The 21246-nt window shown below is 36.1% G+C and overlaps 1 protein-coding gene across 1 annotated transcript; it reads right to left on the reverse strand.

Annotated features, from left to right (window-relative positions):
• Window positions 1-17078: 17078 nt before the first annotated feature.
• Window positions 17079-19742, reverse strand: LOC148579319 (uncharacterized). The gene has a single exon (XM_088507429.1). It carries the CDS (start codon window positions 19740-19742, stop codon window positions 17079-17081), a length of 2664 nt encoding a protein of 887 aa, XP_088363555.1.
• Between the last annotated feature and the right edge of the window lie 1504 nt (window positions 19743-21246).

Here is a 21246-nt window from a genome sequence, read left to right on the forward strand (position 1 = left end):
TGAATTGTTGTTGGCATACAGGCCTCTAAAGCCCTTTTCATTGATGCGCACTGATCGGTGAGAAACCCTTTCGGAGCGTTTCCTCCCATGCAACGAATCCAGCATTGAAATAACCATTTGAATGATTCAATTTCTTCGTTCTTCATCAAAGAGCATCCGAGAAGTATTGACTGACCGTGGTGATTCACCCCGACAAAAGAACCACAGACCAAATTATACCTGAAACAAATTACCATGGTCCAGAATGCAAAATCATTAGTTACACCTTAACAAATGCTTCGCATACACCCAATGAAACAGCCAATATACACCTCTGATGCGGATTCGTAAAAATAAATTAATTTAGCATCATAAACAGGGGCAGTTTGTTACCTGTTTGTATTGTAGGTGGTGTCGAATGAAATGACGTCTCCGAAATACTCAAAGGCGGCTCTATTTCTTGCATCGGCCCAAAAAGCCAGCTTAATCGATTGATCCTCTTCGAGTTGGAGCTCAAAAAAGAAATTTGGATTCTTCTCTTTCATTCTTAACAAATATTTTCCAAATTCCTTTGCATCTTCTTGTTCGGAAACATTTCGCACTTCCCTCGTAATGTAATTCTTCACGTCCTTTTCGATAAAATTTAACTCGCGATGACCCCCGGCAGCCGCAACAAATGATTGGTATGTTTTGCTTGGTCTGATACCGGCCTCCTCGTTATTCTCTATTGTACGACGAATGGACATGCTTAGTTCCCTGTGCTGTTTGAGCATCTCTGCTTTGCTTGGACAGCAGGGGTGTGAATGATCGAGCACAACCTTTGAAATAATCCAAGCACCGACATCCTTCAATGTGTGTATATAAATTCTTGCAGGACAGTTTAAACCGGATGTAGGATTGGTCTTCTCGGTCGGAGATATTTTAGATTTCCATTTTTCCTCTCTGCTACATGTAATCAGTTGATTCTTAATCTCGTTTCCCTTCCTATTTGTGCACCGAACTCTTGTAGAGAAACCTGCAGCCTTGGCGTAGTTCCTGTAAAATTTTCCAGCATCTTCAAGGGTGGTAAAGGTCATTCCAACCTTCGGAACAAGCTCGTCATCAACAACCGAGAGAGGCTGCACAATACACCGTGTTAGAAACTGTGAATACACCCATAGATATGATTCAAATACACCCAATCATGCCTAATATGATACAGCCGAACCGCAACAACTCAACTACACAATGACCTTTAAAGCCATAAACTGTAAATACACAGGCTGCAGAATACACCATGTCAAAAACTAAAAACACACCCAATCATGTCTGATATAATACACCTGAACAACAACAACTCAATTAAAATAACAAAACCAGTAGTGTAGATACACCTACACTTCTAGCAAAAATACACCCAAAAAAAGACCTGATCTACACTCGAGCGTCTGCTATAAATTCCAGGTAATTAATCACAACTAATACATTGAATCGACAAATTCATGTTAATGTGTTAGTTTCACAGTCAATGTTCAGCAATTTTTCAACTACACAATGCTATACAAATTACTGAAAGAAAATTCATTATGTAAATCAAACCTCAAGAACTTCGTTAGATTCAAATTCATAATCCACTTTGCCTGGATTCAGCTGAGAATCTGAGGTGGAATGATCCATTATCTTCAAAACAAGTTCAAACTTTGATTTCAGAAAACAACAAATCAAAATAGAAAACGAAGCTCGAGTTGCAGAGAGAGAAAAAAGTAACGTAAACGAAGAACATACCAGTGAGAAAGGGAGAGGAAAAGAACGATGGAGAAGAACGAGGGAAGACGCGCGAGAAAAAGAACAACCAAATCTCAAAATAACGAAAACGAAGAAGGAAACAAATATTTTAAATTTGGTAGTTAGATATACGCGGGATCTTATATAGCGCGTGTAATCAACGTATGTGGAGCAGCGCGTATTTTCGTTTTATTGTTTAATGAGCTTGTAAAGCATACAAGCCCTAATGGCTTATATGCAGAGCTTTTCCGTTCTTAAAATATCAAAATTGAAGTACCGTTAATTGAAGTACCTTTCTACTTCTCTATTCTTTCTTCATCACGTAGTTTCGGTCCTTCCAAGCATCGCCATCGACGTCGTGACAAGAGTCGTCATCTACTGCCTTCTCACGCAATTTCTCTTTTTTCAGTGCATCATCCCTTAACGACGTCGTTGAATTTCTGTCGTCCGTAACTTTGCCGTCCTTCCCAATATATAGCCAGCGCCGATGTCATCGCTATCTCCTGTCCTCTCACTAATCCAATTATGGTTAAGATAATGACCAATTAAAATGTGACACAATATAAAAAATAACTTGTATGTTATTTTAGAGAAGATTAGGTAAAATTCACCTACTATTAAATATAGTAGATATTTTTTAAAATGTTAGCCCGTGATTATTTTTTGTTCCGTTTATTTTGGTAATTTTTCATATTAAAAATTGGTGTTACTCGTTCTTTTTTTTTTTTTTACCTATTTTGCTTATATATTAATTTTATCACTCTCTACGTAAATTATTTAGTTTGTTTTTGTTCCAACTCTATCTTATCCCTAATAAATGGTATCAAAGTCACTTTTTTTTGGAGTAAAAGTTCAATTCTTCATATACTTTGCGTAGTTGCAGGTTTGTCTGATTTTCTATATTAGAAAAAAATTTATCTTAATATAAAATGTTGATCCAAAAATTTAAATTTAAAATGGTAAAATTTAACGGTTTAATGACTTTCAATTATAAAAATTAAAGGTACAAACGTTGTTAGATCAGTAAGACATAACTAGGACAGTGAATAGAATAATAGAATTGCTGAAGAAATTGTTTGAAGATTAAAAGATAGAGACAATGTGGCAAAAGCAAGAAGTACAGTTCAATTATGCTTGGCAAACAACATATTAAGAGAAGTAATTAATGAAAAAACTGCTGATTTATTGTGAAAAACCTGGATAAAAAAAATGTTTATCAAGGCTTTGTCTAACAAGATATACCAAAAGAAAAGATTGTATACATTTAAATATTCACTGGAGGGTATAATCAAATTCTAGTATATATATGTTACAACCCTCAGAATTTTACTATATATTCACTACAATATTACATCACTACATTAGAAGAGAACTTTTTACTTAAAAAATATTCGACACTTTGAACTTGCTTCTTCTTGCTATGTGTTTAGGTTTTTTTTTTTTTTTTTTTTTGGTGTATTAAAACTTTAGATCATCTCTTATTTATAGGCAACAAAAAACCTCGATACCACTTATTAGAAAATTGTGATGTCATAGCTTACATTTTTAACAAATATAGAAAATGGTTTCAAATTTATGAAATAAATGACCATTACATCAGTTAGTTTCAAATAGATAAAATAAATACTAAGAAAAAAGTTTGGGAACCAAAATTTTTAATCATAATTAGCCAAAATTTTTTAAAATTTATTTCATTTATATAATTTAATAATATTTTTATTTTTTATTTTATTCTCTTATTACTCCATTTATTATATTCTTGGCCCATATATTAATCAGATTAATTATAATATCATATCACTAACTATTAAGCATTCTTTCTATTACTACTTAATATTTTTTTTTATAATTTAAATTTTATATTTAAGAATACAATAAAGACTAATAATAATAAAAAAATAATAATAATATTTATTAAGTGACTTTAACTATAATGGATTTGTAATTTCTTTGTTTCATTTCATTATCATTCACGAGCAGAAGAAACGTAAAGACAACGTAAAAACCTTGTTTTATTTTATTCATTGCTAGAAGAAATGTAAAGACCATGTAGGTTTAGAAGCAAAAATCACTTTAGTGCAACTGAAGCACAATCAGAAACGTCAAAATTAAATAATAAATACCTAAAAATCACCAATTGGAAATATAATTGGGATAGGCTAAAGAAATTCACAAGAAGTAAGTCAGAGTTATCATTTCAAAATTCAAATAATATGTCTATATTGTAAAGAGTTAAAGAATTTAAATAATAGACAGACTCAATGAAATTGTTGTTAATTAATTAATTTTTGAGAATATAAAAAATCACACTAGCTATTATGAGGTATAATAATAAATTAATTTATTATTTTTTTTTGTTTTTATGTACAGTTTTAATTATACTGTACTAACTAAGTTTATATACATAACATTTATAAGTTCATACAAATGTATAACATTCATAATTATATATAACTAATATCTAAAAATTAAATTAATGTTTATTAGTTGTTGGGAAAATCTCAACAAAAGGTTCAAACAAGAACCTGTCTAACAGCGGAAGCACCAAAAATATTTTTTTCACAACCTGTGCGATTAAATGGGCAAAGCCAAAGATACTCCAAGCAGCAAATATGATGACAAAAATTAAATAATCAGACACCAGAATTTTTAACGTGGGAAAACCCCCAAAAGAGGGACAAAAAACCCACGGGACCTAGTCCAGAAAATCTTCCACTATCAAAATAATGGGTACACAAACAGTCTTCCTAGTGACACTAGGGCATCTCAACAATCAACAAAATACATCATCAAAACTGATGGAATCAACATAAACCCTCTACAAAGTGGGCATCTCAAATCAGGCAAAAGAGAAGGCAATACAACAAGCAAGTTATATCCTAATGTTCATCTCTACACCAGGAATAACATACTAAAATTTCATAAGAAATGGAACAAGTTTACCAAGTCAATGTGATCAAAGTTGGCTTGCCCTTTTCTCCCAAATTTCTCTTCTCCTACACCGCTGCTACGTCTTGCTTTCTTTCAAATTGAAAGAAGCCTTCTGTCTCTCACTTCCTCGTGGCTATTAGCCACTTTCCTTTTATTTTTATTTGTTTCCCCCTTTTTTTTTTAAACTCGTGGGCCCCACTTGGTTGGGGACCCACCAACAAATCTCCCCCTCACCAACTCAAGTGGGGATAGGCTGCTCCACCAAGCCCGCCTTCTCTTTGCAGGAATCAAACTTCACTGCAGGTAAACTTTTAGTCATCATATCTGAACCATTATCATCAGTATGGATCTTCTCAAGTGCATATGACTTCATCTCAAGCGCTTGACGTATCCAATGATACCTCACCTCTATGTGCTTCGATCTAGAATGAAACGTCGGATTCTTGCTGAGATGGATAGCACTCTGACTGTCACAAAACAACACAAACTTCTCTTGATTGATGCCTAACTCTTGTAGAAATTTCTTCATCCACAAGAGTTCCTTAGAAGCTTCAACAACAGCAATGTATTCTGCCTCTGTAGTAGACAAAGCAACACATTTCTGAAGTCGAGATTGCCATGACACAGCTCCCCCTGCAAACGTCATCATATAACCAGAAGTAGACTTCCTTGAATCAAGATCCCCAGCCATATCCGCATCTGTGTAACCATCCAACACAGGTTGGCCACTCCCAAAGCATAAACAAACTCTAGAAGTACCATTAAGGTATCTGAGAATCCACTTCACTGCTTGCCAGTGTTCCTTGCCAGGATTAGAGAGAAATCGACTAACAACTCCAACGGCAAGAGCAATATCCGGCCTGGTGCAAACCATAGCATACATCAAACTGCCAACTGCAGATGCATATGGAATCTTCTTCATTTCCGCTTTCTCTTTCTCACTTGTAGGACATTGCTGCGAACTCAGCTTGAAATGACTAGCAAGTGGAGTACTAACAGGTTTGGAATTACTCATGCTAAACCTCTCTAAAACCTTCTCAATGTACTTCTGCTGCGACAACCACAGTTTCCCATTCTTCCTGTCACGAGTGATACTCATGCCAAGAATTTTCTTTGCAGGACCCAAATTCTTCATAGCAAAGGATCTGTTCAAGTCTTTCTTAAGACTTTCAATCTTCTTAGTGTCATGACCAACAATCAACATGTCATCAACATAAAGCAAGAGAATTATAAAATCACCATCAGAGAATTTCTTAACATAGACACAATGATCAGAAGAAGTCTTACTATACCCATGACCTTCCATGAAGGAATCAAACTTCGTGTACCACTGCCTTGGCGCTTGCTTCAACCCATATAAGTTCTTCTTCAACTTGCATACAAGATGCTCCTTTCCTTTAACCTCGAAACCCTCTGGTTGCTCCATATAGATTTCTTTATCTATGTCACCGTGAAGGAATGCAGTCTTTACATCAAGCTGCTCAACCTCTAAATTCAAGCTAGCCGCCAATCCAAGCACAACTCGAATAGAGGACATCTTCACAACTGGAGAGAAAATCTCCTCAAAATCAATACCTTTCTTTTGCTCAAAGCCTTTCACAACCAATCGAGCTTTGTACCTTGGTTGTGAGACATTTTCATCCGCTTTCAACTTGAACACCCATTTATTCTTAAATGCTCTCTTACCCTTCGGTAACTTCACCAATTCAAAAGTATGATTCTCATGCAAGGATTTCATTTCTTCTTGCATGGCCTTCAACCAATCTTCCTTATGCTCATCAGACATAGCTTCCTGGTAGCTCTCTGGCTCTCCAGTCTCAGTGTTCATCACATACTCATGAGGAGAGTATTTCTGAGAAGGATGACGCTCTCTAGTAGATCTTCTCAATTCAGGCTCAACTGGTGGTTCAGGTGGAACTTCAACATCTGGCACCTCAGGTTGAGGTGCAGGTTCATCATGCAAATCATCACCATCATTATCAACTTGTACATCTCCCCCATCAACAGGAGGTCTAGTGGAAGGACCAGGTTCATCATCAACAGAGCGTCTAACAGTTACTGTTGGCTTATCTGTCTTCTCAAGATCTTCAATAGTTTGGTCTTCAAGAAAAATCACATCTCGGCTTCTAATTATCTTCTTGCTCACCGGATCCCATAATCTGTAACCAAAGTCTTCGTGACCATAACCCATGAAGATACACTGCTTTGACTTTCCATCAAGTTTAGACCTTTCATCTCTAGGAATGTGAACAAAAGCCCTGCAGCCGAACGCTCTCAAGTGACTATAGGAGACATCTTTCCCTCTCCAAACTTTCTCTGGAACATCACCATTAAGTGGAACTGAAAGAGAAAGGTTGATCAGATCTACTGCAGTCCTCATCGCTTCACCCCAAAAGGATTTAGGCAACTTTGCATGAGAGAGCATACACCTGACTCTATCATTGATAGTGCGATTCATTCTCTCAGCAACTCCATTATGTTGAGGAGTCTTAGGAACCGTCTTCTCAAGCTTGATCCCATGTCCTTTACAATACTCTTCAAACGGACCCCTGTATTCACCACCATTATCTGCTCGAACACATTTCAATTTCCTTCCTGTTTCTCTTTCAACACTTGCATGAAAGTGTTTGAAGATTCCGAGCACCTGGTCTTTAGATTTCAAAACAAAAGCCCACACTTTTCGAGAATAATCATCAATAAAAGTAACAAAATATGATGCACCACCTAGTGTCTTAGCATCCATAGTGCAAACATCAATGTGAACTAAATCTAGAACATGTGATCTCCTATGAGGTCCAGAATTATGAAATGATACTCTAGCATGCTTTCCAACAAAACAATGAGTGCAAGTATTTAAAGTTGTACCTTTCACTGGAAGTGAGTGCTTCTTGGCCAAGACGCTTAGTCCTTTCTCGCTCAAGTGACCAAGACGTATGTGCCACAAATCAGAAGAGGAATCATCAGCTACATTCACATCTTCTTTGCACAACTTTGCTTGCAACCGGTAGAGAGTAGTGAGACTATTGTCTTCTCTAGCAACAATGAGAGCCCCTTTGATAATTTTGCATTTTCCACTACCAAAGGAACTGCAATACCCCTCTTGATCCAATGCCTTCACTGAAATGAGATTGAACCGCATATCTGGCGCATGCCTAACATTCTTCAACTGCAACTTGCATCCCATGTTGGTTTCAAGCCACATATCACCCATACCAATGATATTACACACTCCTTTATCTCCCAATTTAATCTTGCCAAAATTTCCAGCAGTATAGGAAGTGAAAAATTCACGTTTCGGAGTGACATGACATGAGGCACCAGAGTCCATAATCCAAGTGGAATCATCACAGACAAGATTCACATAATTTTCATCATATGTGATAAGAACATCTTCATAAACAATAGCAGCAGTTTCTTTATCACTATTTTTACCTTTGTCTTCGTTTCTTCCCCTTGATTGTTCTCTTTTCAAGAACCTACAATACCTCTTGATATGCCCCGGCTTGCCACAATGGTGACAAATGAACTCTTTTCTTGGCTTGTACTTTCCTCTTGACTTGCTTCGACTCTCTGACCTGTCAGAACTGTGAGGTTTTCTACTTTGACTTCTCCCCCGTGACTCTAAAACAAGTGCTTCTGACTGGGAGGAGGCATTAGTCAAACCTCGCTCTCTTCTTCTGGCTTCTTCATTCAACATGCTCTCTTTAACCATTGCTAACGTCAACTTTCCTTTTGGAGCTGAGTTAGTCAGTGTCACAACCAGAACTTTCCAACTATCAGGCAAAGAGCTCAACAACAACAAGGCTTGCAACTCATCATTCAAAGTGATTTCATTATTTGTCAGTTGGTTCACCGTCTCTTGAAAAATACTCAAGTGCTCCGGCATTGATTTACCTTCAACATACTTCATATTGACAAGCTTCCTAATCAAGAATGCTTTGTTTTGCACATTCTTTCTCTCATATAACTCTTTCAATTTCTTCCACATCTTCTCAGCATTCGTTTCGGTGTCAACATGTGGATACACACTAACATCAAGCCATTGCCTAATCAAAGCAACTGCCTTCCGATTCAGTTTCTTCCATTCAGCATCGGATTTGGTACCTTTGGATTTATCTCCCTCCACAAGATCATACAAGTCCTTACTATACAACATATCTTCCATGAGGGTCTTCCAAATTGAATAATTTTGGGAATTCAATTTGATCATATTCGGTCCATGAGTATTTTCCTCCATTTAATCAGCACAGAAATAAACAACCAAAGCTCTGGATACCACTTTGTTGGGAAAATCTCAACAAAAGGTTCAAACAAGAACCTGTCTAACAGCGGAAGCACCAAAAATAATTTTCCCACAACCTGTGCGATTAAATGGGCAAAGCCAAAGATACTCCAAGCAGCAAATATGATGACAGAAATTAAATAATCAGACACCAGAATTTTTAACGTGGAAAAACCCCCCAAAAGAGGGACAAAAAACCCACGGGACCTAGTCCAGAAAATCTTCCACTATCAGAATAATGGGTACACAAACAGTCTTCCTAGTGACACTAGGGCATCTCAACAATCAACAAAATACATCATCAAAACTGATGGAATCAACATAAACCCTCCACGAAGTGGGTATCTCAAATCAGGCAAAAGAGAAGGCAATACAACAAGCAAGTTATATCCTAATGTTCATCTCTACACCAGGAATAACATACTAAAATTTCATAAGAAATGGAGCAAATTTACCAAGTCAATGTAATCAAAGTTGACTTGCCCTTTTCTCCCAAATTTCTCTTCTCCTACGCCGCTGCTACGTCTTGCTTTCTTTTAAATTGAAAGAAGCCTTTCTGTCTCTCACTTCCTCGTGGCTATTAGCCACTTTCCTTTTACTTTTATTTGTTTCCTCTTTTTTTTTTTTTTTAAACTCGTGGGCCCCACTTGGTTGGGGACCCACCAACATTGGTTATTACATCCATACATATATCATTTTTTAGTTATTGCATAAGTAATTATCAAGTTAATATAGATATTTTTAAATTTTACCATAATTAAATTTAAAAAAAATGTCATATTTTTAAATTAATTTATTCAATTGATAAATTTACTTATAACATCTATAAATTATACACATAACATCCATAATTTTATATTAATAACATCCATAATTTTGTACTCATAACATTCATAATTTCATACATATGATCTCCACGATTAATAAATTTTTATAATTAATATTACCAAATTAAACTATATGTCTTATTATATTTTTTAAATTATCTCATATGTACACTAACAAGCATGATTTAATTATTTTAATATTTTTTATTTAATATTCACATGTATACTTATTTATTAATTTTAATATGATGAATTAATAATTATTTTTTAAAATTTATTTTTTAATTTTTTATATTTTATATTTTATTTTTCATTTTTTAATAGTCTATATGTAAAATATAAGTTGTATAGTAAAAATTGTTAAAAATTTTTAATTTAACATCCATAATTTTATATGTATAACATCTATAATTTTAAACACATAATATCTATAATCAATGAATTAGTACTAATTTATTATTTATTATTTTATTTTATAAATCAAAAACTAATAATTTTTTATATTTTTATTTTTAATAAATAGAAACTAAAAAAATTTAAGATGTTTTTATTTTTTATAAAATATATTAAAATAATTTAAAATTTTTTTAAGATTAAAAATATCAGAATTTATAATTTTTTTTAAAATTTGGTTCCTATTAAATTTAAAATTAATTTTTGATATAATTAAATAAAAAAATACTTATAAAAAGAAATTAATTGTATTAATTTAATTAAAAAAATAATTTATATTCTCTTATTAATATAAATATTATTAATTATATATATTTTTATATATTATTTATAATATTTTCACTACTTAGTATATAGAACATATTCTAGCAAGACCATGAATTAAATAGAGGCAAAAATATATCACATAGTTACCCAGAAAGATTATATAAGCTAGAAGGAAAAAAAAAAGCATTAACCACTGTACACTGTATTAGGAGTTAGAAATAAGCATGCTCAATTCTTCCAAAGAGGCGGTAAAAAAATTTAAATCTTCTAAATTTTGAATTTTATTTTAGAAAGTAAAATATGATTTATTATTATTTATTTTATAGATAGAATCAAAAAAAAATATAAAAGAAAAAATATTCAATAGTAAAAAATCTTACTTTATTTTCTAAAGTAAAAATCTAAAATTTAGAGAATTCAAATTCATAAAATTATACTCCACTTAATTTTTAAAAAATATTATTATTTTCTTATATGTATAATATATGTATGTATATTGTGTGTATTTTTTATATTATCAGCGAAAATAATTTTTATTGATCATGGAAAGGTTCATATGTACAATATCATTCATATTTAAGTAATTATTGAATAAAAATAAAAATCAGTTTAATAAGAAAAATGTTACTTATTTTTTAAAATTTCAGTCTTTAATCAGTTTTTAATTTAAATAATATTATTTAATTAATTTAAATATTCACTTTTATAAAAAAATTACTTATTTTTTAGTTTTTTTTTTCTTTTAAAAACTGATAGATAATTTTTAAAAGATATCTAACTGCACTAATTTAATAATACACTTGTCATTTAATAACTCTATAACTTACATATAAGTTTTATTTAGTATATATACTATACTATTCATACATCCACTCAAGATTCTTAAATCACAAGCCAATCTTAGCAGGTAGATTGAACCTGGATGATGCAACACTTTAGAAAACAATCTCGTTAGGTAATAATAAAGGTTTAGCTAATAGTAAATTAATAAATATTTTTGAATTACAATTTATATTAATTAATTATTATTAATTAGTAATTATTTAAATTTTATTTTTTAAAATACAAAATTAATAATTATTAATTATAGTTATTTAAAATTAATTAATTAAAAACTGTTTACCTATATTTTTTTAAAAAACTAACTAATTCGTTATCGGATTCAAACCTCAAAGGAATTTAAACAGACATTGTGATACCTTTAGCATAGAAAGTTGGCAAAGGATTCGATTTGGACCATTAAATGATTTCATAATAAAATATATTTTTTAAGTTTTTTAATAATGGTTAAATAGTTCTTATTTAATTTTAATTATAAATTAGTCTTTTATATATTATTTAACTATAAAATTTATTTTTTATTTTATAAATTATTTTTTTTATCATTCTTCTATCATGTTTATTGAGAATCAAAAACTAAAACAATAATAAATTAGATCTTCCATTAATGATAATAAATATTTTATAATCTTAATCCATTATAATTTTATCATTGATCCAATTACATACGTATTGGGTTGAAAAATCGTTTTTGTTAAAAATTCAATCGATTGGATGTACAAACAGATTGAAATTCAGGCTTCCCAAACTTCAATCGATTGGAATTGATACACAATCGATTGAATTTTGTAAGGCATGTGAGATTTTTCTTATTCAATTGATTGGTCATATTATCCAATCAATTGAAATCATCAAAGCAATCTGGATTTAGTTAATTCAATCGATTGGTTGTTACTCCCTCAGTAAATTATTATTTTTGAAAATCCATCTTTAACTTTAATTTCCCAAATACGAGTTTTTTTATGTAAAGCAAGTTCGCCAAATTTCACTTCAAGTTCTAAAAAAATTGACTAACTCAAGTTCTTAAACTTCACAATAGACAATGACAATTATTATCATCGTCTCCAGAGTACATAGGAGTACACAAGAATATTGAGAAAATAATAGGTTTTTTTTAATTTATAATGAGAAAAAATCCTGGTTAAATATGTCTTATTTCCGTGTATCTGTGTATTTCTGGAAACGATGATAATTGTTGCCATTAATATTGAAAAAGCCATGCTAGTTTTTGGTATATTTTTGTGTACTCCTATGTACTCTTTTAGACGATGATAATGGCTTAAAATTTTGAGTTTTGTTGGTTTTGAAAAAAATTCGAGTGAAATTCGTCCGGTTAGACAAACTCTATAAAAATTATAGAGTTCGGGAGGTCAAACGAACTCTATAAAAAGATATAGAGTGCGGCTAACTCACCCTAAATAAAAAAAATCGTATTTAAAAAATTAAAGTTGATAAATGGAATTTTGGAAAATGATATTTTTTTAAATGATAGTAAAAATAATTTTAGTGTTATAGGAAGTGTATTGAAATTTTTTCATTGGTAAATTTTGAAGATGTCAGGTATATTTACGGACATTGAGATGGATAAATAATACTATGAGGATGATGACATTAATCAACAAGAAGAGCTAATATGTGACCAAGATATGATGGATAAATAATATGAATTTGAACAAGATTTTGGAAATGAATTTATTGAGGGAATAACAGAACCAATCGATTGAATTAACTAAAACATATTGCTTTGATGATTTCAATCTATTGGTAATATAACCAATCGATTGAATAAGAAAAATCCCGCATGTCTTGCAAAATTCAATCGATTGAAGTTTGGGAACACTGAATTTCAATCGATTAGGTAGTATAACCAATCGATTGAATTTTGCAAAAACTATGCTATCTTGCAATTTTCAATCGATTGTTTTGTGATAACTTGTAGTCTAATCGATTGAGTTACGAGAAACCTGAAATTCAATCGATTGTTTAATAATCCAATCGATTAATTTTCAAAGAAACACGATTTCACGGCTTTGGACGAACGCCACGGATCAAATGACAAAAAAGTTTATTACGATTAATGAAAGATATAATTCGTTATTTTTTTTATTTTGATTGTTAATAAACATAATAGATGAATAATAAAATAATAATTTATAAAATAAAAAATATTTTTTATAATTAAATAAAATATATAAAATTAATTTGTAATTAAAATTAGAAAATGACTATTTAGCAGTTATTAAAAAAACTTAAAAAAATATATTTTATTATAAAATCATTTAATTGTCTAAACATTCTGGACCATCAAATCCAGTGACTAGAAAGTTAATACTGAGAGAATCACAACTTGTGCTTTGGGCCTATTCGAACTCTTGTGAGGATCGAGACTTAATTATTTGAAGGATCAATTTGCAATGAGATAAAGATGGCCCTTCAAATTTTTTATTAAAAAGATAATAGTATTTTTTAAAAAAAATAAAAAATAGTTTAATTGGTTCAAATATTTTATTATAATTTAAAGTAGGGCAAAACACTACAATAAGCCAACATGAATCCAAATTTACCTATATGAGCCAAACTGAAAATCGATACAGCAATGAGCCAGATCATATTTTTATGTAATTCGAACCAGGGTAGTTCGAACTTCATCCTCAAATAATTCGAACCAGACCAGTTCGAATTTCGAAGAAAAAATTGAATGTAAATCGAACCAGACTGGTTCGAACTACTTATGCAAGTAATTCGAACCACTCCAGTTCGAATTAGGGGGAAATGTGTTCTTCATGTAATTCGAACCACCCTGGTTCGAATTACGCTTAAGCAAGGTTGGTAGTAATTCGAACCACCCTGGTTCGAATTACTAGGGAATGGGCTATATAAGGAGTTCGAATCAGGCTCATTCGAACCATTCTCACCTTCCCCTGCCCCACCAAATCTCAGAGAAAACGACCCAGATTCTGTCCGTGAAAGACCTGAACGCAATATTCTGCTCATGGAAGACGATCCGGCGCGGTTATATTGCTTGGACGGAGTCGCCCATATAGCTGGGGTCATCAACGAAGAGGTTAGTACGGAAATAACTTTGTTTTACCGGTACATGTGAGTTTGTGGTTTGGCATGCGAGTAAGATATTGGTTTAGTTGGTGGTTTATTTTAGTGGTTTATGTTAGTGATTTCTGTAAATGGTTTATTTTAGTGGTTTTTGTAAGTGATTTATGTTGGTGGTTTATCTTAGTGGTTTATCTTAGTGGTTTATGTTAGTGGTTTATCTTAGTGGTTTAGGTATGTGGTTTATGTTAGCGGTTTACGTTAACGGTTTACGTTAGTGGTTTATTTTAGTGGTTTATGTTAGTGGTTTATGTTAGTGGTTTATGTTAGTGGTTTATGTTAGTGGTTTATGTTAGTGGTTTATGTATGTGGTTTATGTAAGCGGTTTACGTTATCGGTTTACGTTAGTGGTTTTTGTTAGTGGTTTATGTTGGTGGTTTATCTTAGTGGTTTATGTTAGTGGTTTATGTTAGTGGATTATGTTACTGGTTTATGTATGTGGTTTATGTAAGCGGTTTACGTTAACGGTTTACGTTAGTGGTTTCTAGTAGTGGTTTATGTAGGCGGTTTAGTTGTGGTTTTATAATGTTAGATCTTTCATGTCAGTAGCCTATGGGGGTTTCTAATTTAAGTTTCTTATGCAAATTGTTCTCGTTCTTGGTATTTTTAAGCGTCTACACATAGTAAGATTTTTTGGTTTATCAATTATCGTGTTGGTTATGTTTGTCACCGGTAATTAAGCTGGTTCTAAGAATGCGGCTCATTTCTTCCGCAGCCTCAGCGATGCATCAGGAGCATGCGGCGGCAGCAGGGCATGGTCCTGGATGACAGATACGTTCCGTACCTGCAAATGGCTGGTCTTTACCATCTTGCAAGGTTGAACGATAGATGGTTCCGGTTGGACGAGGCCCTTGTGAGTGCGTTTGTTGAGCGATGGCGTCCGGAGACTCACACGTTTCACATGCCGTTCGGAGAGTGCACTATCACACTGCAGGACGTGGCATACCAGCTGGGTTTGCCAGTGGACGGGCATTACGTCAGCGGCTGCCTATCAGAGTTCCATATATACATCGAGGGTGGCCGTCCAGCCTGGGTTTGGTTCGAGGAGTTGTTTGGAGTGGTACCTCCTCCTAGCCAGGTTCAGAAGTACGCGGTCAACTGCAGCTGGTTTCAGGAGACGTTTGGTGAGTGCCCGGAGGGGTGCAGTTTGGAGGGGTGCAGCCCCGTCCACAGGCCGCCCTGAACATCGACTTTCTGATGTCGAAGGACGGCAGAGGCGGCGATCGATGGTTCCCGTCCCATTTGCAGAAGTGGCATCAGTATTGGGAGGACCGTACGGAGAGCGTGCTGAGATTCGATGTAGTCGCCGACCCTGGTCCGTCGCATCTGTTCTTGGATTGGTGGAGGCAGCACGGGAAGAGGTTTTTGTCTCCGGATCCGCAGTTGGGCGATCCGAGAGCCGCTGCTATTCCTGTTGAGGCCTCACAGCGGGGAGCTGGGCAAGTACCTGAGATGGATCGGCCTGACGACGTGCCGGATAGGAGGCGGGTTGATAGGAGAGCTCGCGTGGGCACACGTCGTAGCCAGCGTGACTGGGGTTGGCTTGAGCGTGCTATGGAGGCTGGCGAGGAGGCCGGCCCCGCTAGGGGTCGACGACGACATCATCCTGGCAGAGGTAGAGGGCGTGCTGCGGTTCATGCCGCTGCACCTGACCCTCAGGACGATGACGATGATCAGCATGGGCCTGAGGGCGGGGATGGTGCAGGGGCGGCCTCAGTTGCTGGTGGTAGTACCCAGGATGTGGTTCACGGAGGTGAGTGGTATGGCTCCGGGATGGGTGACGGGGCTGAGCCTAGTGACGCTGGACTTGGGTCCGGTCCTTTTGGACATTACTTTGTTGGAGTACCCACCGACGACCAGCCTCAGCAGGACGGTACTCCATGGGTTATTCCCGGATCACAGTGGCAGGACTTCCTTGGGGCAGATACGCTCGATCCGGACTTCGGCAGTCCACGGTTTCTGGCGGAGATTTCGGCTATCATGCAGGAGGACGAGCCGGGCAGGAGGCGTCCTCAGACCCCTGCCACGCAGGCACCCTTAGATGTTGATCTGAACGAGCCTGCTACGACTCCTGTTGGTGACCAGTTTGCTTTGGGAGGTACCCCACATTCCGCTTACACCGCTGCATCACAGTCTGTCGCCGGGCCGTCTGTCGCACCACTCCATTTTACGCCACCTGCACAGCCTACCCCTCATGAGGACGCAGATGAGATAGATGATGAGGAGCCGTTCATCCGCAGAGGTCAGAGGCCACGGGTTCCCCGTCGTTGTGGGACAGGCTCCCACTTGTTTAGATGATTTACATTTCATGTATTTTGGACGTTAGGGTTCACTCATGTATTTTAGATGATTTACTTTAGATCTATTTTTCCTTGTTGTATGCTCATTTTATTGTACTTAAAAATCTGTTATTTACCTAGTGGATTAGTGACTATGTATTATCATTGAATCATATGACACTGTAGTTATCAACTTTTGCAGTCATGGGATTTCTAACCAAATTCAAATTCAGATGCAACTTTTTCATTACTAGAAGGTAAAAGGATAAACAGATAACACAAATCATCTTAAATAACAAGTAACATGAAAAATAAAATCAATAAACACTAACAATAACAAGATCGCTACTACTGGCCCCCCGTGTGAGACGGTCCTCCAAGCTGTGGGCAACTCCTGCGGGTGTGTCCGGGTTGGCGACAAAGGCCACACCTCTTTGGCCGGTTCGGATCTGCCTCGTCCATGTTCGTCCGTATCCTAGTGGATCTCGGACGACCCTCTCTTGCCCGCCTCTTGGCAGGGTCCGGGATCACGGTTGGCCCGTCGTAAGGTGGCCAGAATCCCTCCGGTATCGGCGGTGTGAATCCCATCTGGTACACACGGAACACTGAACTAATCTGATACACGCTGTGAACATAAGAGGACCAGGTAACCCGTGAGTAGGCGCAGCATGCAAGTGCGTGCTGGCACGGGAAATGAAGTGCCTGGAAGTACCCGCAGTCACAGGTCCTGGATGCAAGCGATACTCTGTAGGTACCCAATGAGAAAGAGCCCGTCGGGGTGGTCTCGGCTACGGTGAACTCGGAGTTATCCCGGTCATACAAAGTCACCGTGAAGCACCTCGAATTCTTCAAGTTGGCCTCTATACACTTCACCAAGTACTGACTGAATTGCTGTCCGGTTCCCATCTGGGCCTGAGCCTCTCTACCCTTGCGAACAAAGAGTTCCGCAAGCCTTCCATATGTTGCCTTCACCAAAGAGCAAACAGGGAGGTTTCTGACACCCTTTAGGATTGAGTTCACACACTCCGAGATATTCGTCGTCATGTGACCGAATCTCCGTCCATCGTCACGATGCTGAGTCCATAAGGAATAATCAATCCGGTTCGCCCACTCACACATCGCCGGGTCTTCAGACCGAAGAATATCAAACCAGTAATCAAACTCAACCTCGGTCTTGGCATATGCGGCATTCACTAGAAGCCTACGTGCATCCTTGCCCTTGAAGGTAAGGGCAAAATTAGCCGCTATGTGTCGAATGCAGAATGCACGGTATGCAGATGGAGGTAACCAACCCCCGTCCGGAGCCTCAAGCGCAGCCTTTATGCCGTTATGCCTGTCCGATATAACCAGAAGACCGGGCTGCGGTGTCACCTGCTGTCTAAGGTGGGAGAGAAAGAATGACCAAGACTCTGCATTCTCACCTTCTACCAGTGCAAATGCAACGGGTAGAATGTTGGAGTTCCCGTCCTGTGCAATCGCGATGAGCAAAGTACCCCCGTACTTCCCATACAGATGGGTCCCATCAATGCTAACTAAAGGCTTGCAATGGCGAAATGCCTGGATGAGCGGTGGAAACGTCCAGAAAAGTCTGTGAAAAAAAGCTTGAGACTCGTCTACTTGTCCACTAACTCGAACGGGGCTCGTCCGTAGGATTGCAACAGTACCGGGCATCGTCAATTGGACACCCAAAACCCACCTGGGGAGCTCGTTGTATGACTCATCCCAGTCACCATATACGAGGGCAATTGCCTTCTGCTTCGCCATCCAGACCCTCCTGTAAGTCGGCCTAAACCCGAAGTGTGCTGCCGTCGCATTTAGGAGCACCTTGATGCTGACGGATGCATCGGCCCTAACCATTGGCATAACGAACGCGGAAATCACATGATAATCCAAGCTCCTGTGGTCACTCGAGATGGAGGTCGCAAGACAAGTGTGAGGTCCATTGTACCGCTTCACCTCCCAAATGCCCTTGCGCTTCCGCAAACTCAGTCGAATCAACCATGTGCACCCATTCCCAAACTCAGAACACTTGCCCACATAACGGCGATGATCAGACTCCACAACCTTGTACTGTACCCCTCGCCGGATGCTGTAAGTCTTCACACTTAATAGGGCCTCGTCTTTATCCTGAAACTGCTGACCAACCTGGAACTCTGTTAAACCAGCAGTCCCTTCAGCATCTCTAGCTCCGAATCCAACAGAGTGCCCTGATACACCCTCTTGCCTCATGGCATCTAGGTCCAAAGAGGAAAAATGTGGTGGATACTGCTGTGTGCCAAAACTAGAACCACCGACTACCAATGCAGCCTCAGTCGCTCCAACCTCGTCGCCGCTGTCATCCTCAATCATATCCGGCTCGACGTCGTCCTCCTCTACATCACCCAACACTCCGTCACCGACGCCAACCGGTGGAACTCCCTGTAAAGCGTTCGGCAGTATATCAACTGATCCTACCACGTCGCCTACTCCATCATTCAGATCAACAGCAAAAGACGGGGAGGCGACTGGTTCGACCGCTGGCTCGTACACAGGGACGGACGAAGAAGCAACGGCAGGCCTTGAACTCGAACCGGCTACCGCTGCTTCAGTGGTGGCATTCCGGTTCGAACCCCCTGAGCTGGATACCACATCAACCAACTTTGCCAACAACTCTGGTGTCCTAACCTCGGGAAACTGCCTCCGACATAGAAACATGACTTGCAGGTCCTCATCACTACCAATCGTGAAGCAATCATACTTCACCGTATCCTGCAAGACAGTGATTGGAATGCGATAGAAAAACTTCTTCACTCGCTTCGCACCTTCCAGACCGAGTTTCATCAGCACGGATCTAACAAGATCATCATAGCTCGTCGTTGGTTTCACCACGATACAGAGAGGATCCTTATCTGTGAACTTCACACCGGAGCGAGTTTTTCTCTTAATGGATCCTCTATGGTGAACCAAAACCCCAAAACTCTCCTCACTAGCCATATTACACCCTCTATGAGAGCAACTCACGTTTAGAACCATATATATACTGCACTGTCTACCACTAATTCGAACCGGACTGGTTCGAATTCAAATTGTGTAATTCGAACCAGCCTGGTTCGAATTACTTGATGCAGTTTCTCCCTATATAATTCGAACCAGTGTGGTTCGAATTATGTGATATGTTTTCTTCCCAAGTAATTCGAACCACCCTGGTTCGATTTACTTGAACAAATTTCCCTCTTCATAATTCGAACCACTCTGGTTCGAATTACTAATGAATTGAGTTCGAACCACACTGGTTCGAATTATATAAATATAGGGTTTGGCTCATTGCAGAAACGAATTTCAGTTTGGCTTATTTAAGTAATTTTAAAATTCCCATGGTTTATTCTGGTTTTTTGCCCTTTAAAGTATTTAGATTTAATCTTTATCTCTTATTTTTATTAACTATAATAATTTTTAATTTTAAACATTCAAAATATATTAAATTTGGACTGAATTGAGTAAATTTTATTAGCTTTCACAACACATCAAAATTAAAAAAAAATCAAATCAAATAAAAAAGTTATCTAACAAAAAAAAAAGATAAAAATAAAAAAAGATCATCTAACAATCAAATGGCTTTTATGAAAAAAAGTCAAAAGTGTATTACTTGATTGATAGATTGATTGATTCGTCTGATATTAACTATTCCAGTTTCTACAGAGCGATCATTTTCAGCAATGAAAATAATAAAGACAAGGTTAAGAAACAAGATGGAAGATGACTTTCTAGCGGATAGTTTGGTTATTTACATTGAGAAAGAAATTGCTAAAAAGTTTAGTTCTGATTCAATTATTAAAGATTTCAAGTCACTAAAAATCCGAAGAGTATCATTATAAACTATTTTTATATTTTTTATCTGTAAAATTATTTATTTATTATTTATTAGTTACAAACTTAAAAAATAATTATATTTATAAATTTTATTTTAATATTTTAATATAAATATTATTATTAAATTTTTATGTTAAATTTTTGGACCCAAAATTTTATTTCAAACTCTGCCACTATTTCAGTCTTAGCTATACATATGAGTTAAGTAAATAATAAATAGCATATTATTTTATATTAATTTAAATAAGTGAAATAAAATTACCATTGTTCAATGTTCTACTTTTATTTTTAAAAAATTAGGTCATTAGTTTTTTAATAATTTTTAGAGCAAAACCTATGATTTTTTTTAAATGAACAATTATATTTAGATCCAAACAATTATATTTATAAGATCCAATTAAACTTTGAAATTAGTTTACTCTTTACCAGAACAATATCACTATTTTCAAGATGCTTGACGTACTTAGATGTATGATATCTAAAATCGTACCTTCAGCGTGTATTCTTTACAAATATATCGTATATGCATAAGAAAATATTTATTTACTAATAAGTATTCTAAGGATATTTTTTAAGGATAGTGATATTATATATGAACAAGGATATATTTATCCATTGAGAAATGTTAGGGGTAAGTAATTTTGGTATTTTGTAATTATCAATTGAC

This window comes from Arachis ipaensis, chromosome B10, assembly GCF_059453495.1.
Source record: "Arachis ipaensis isolate K30076 ecotype BB chromosome B10, ASM5945349v1, whole genome shotgun sequence".
Taxonomy (NCBI): Eukaryota; Viridiplantae; Streptophyta; class Magnoliopsida; order Fabales; family Fabaceae; genus Arachis; species Arachis ipaensis.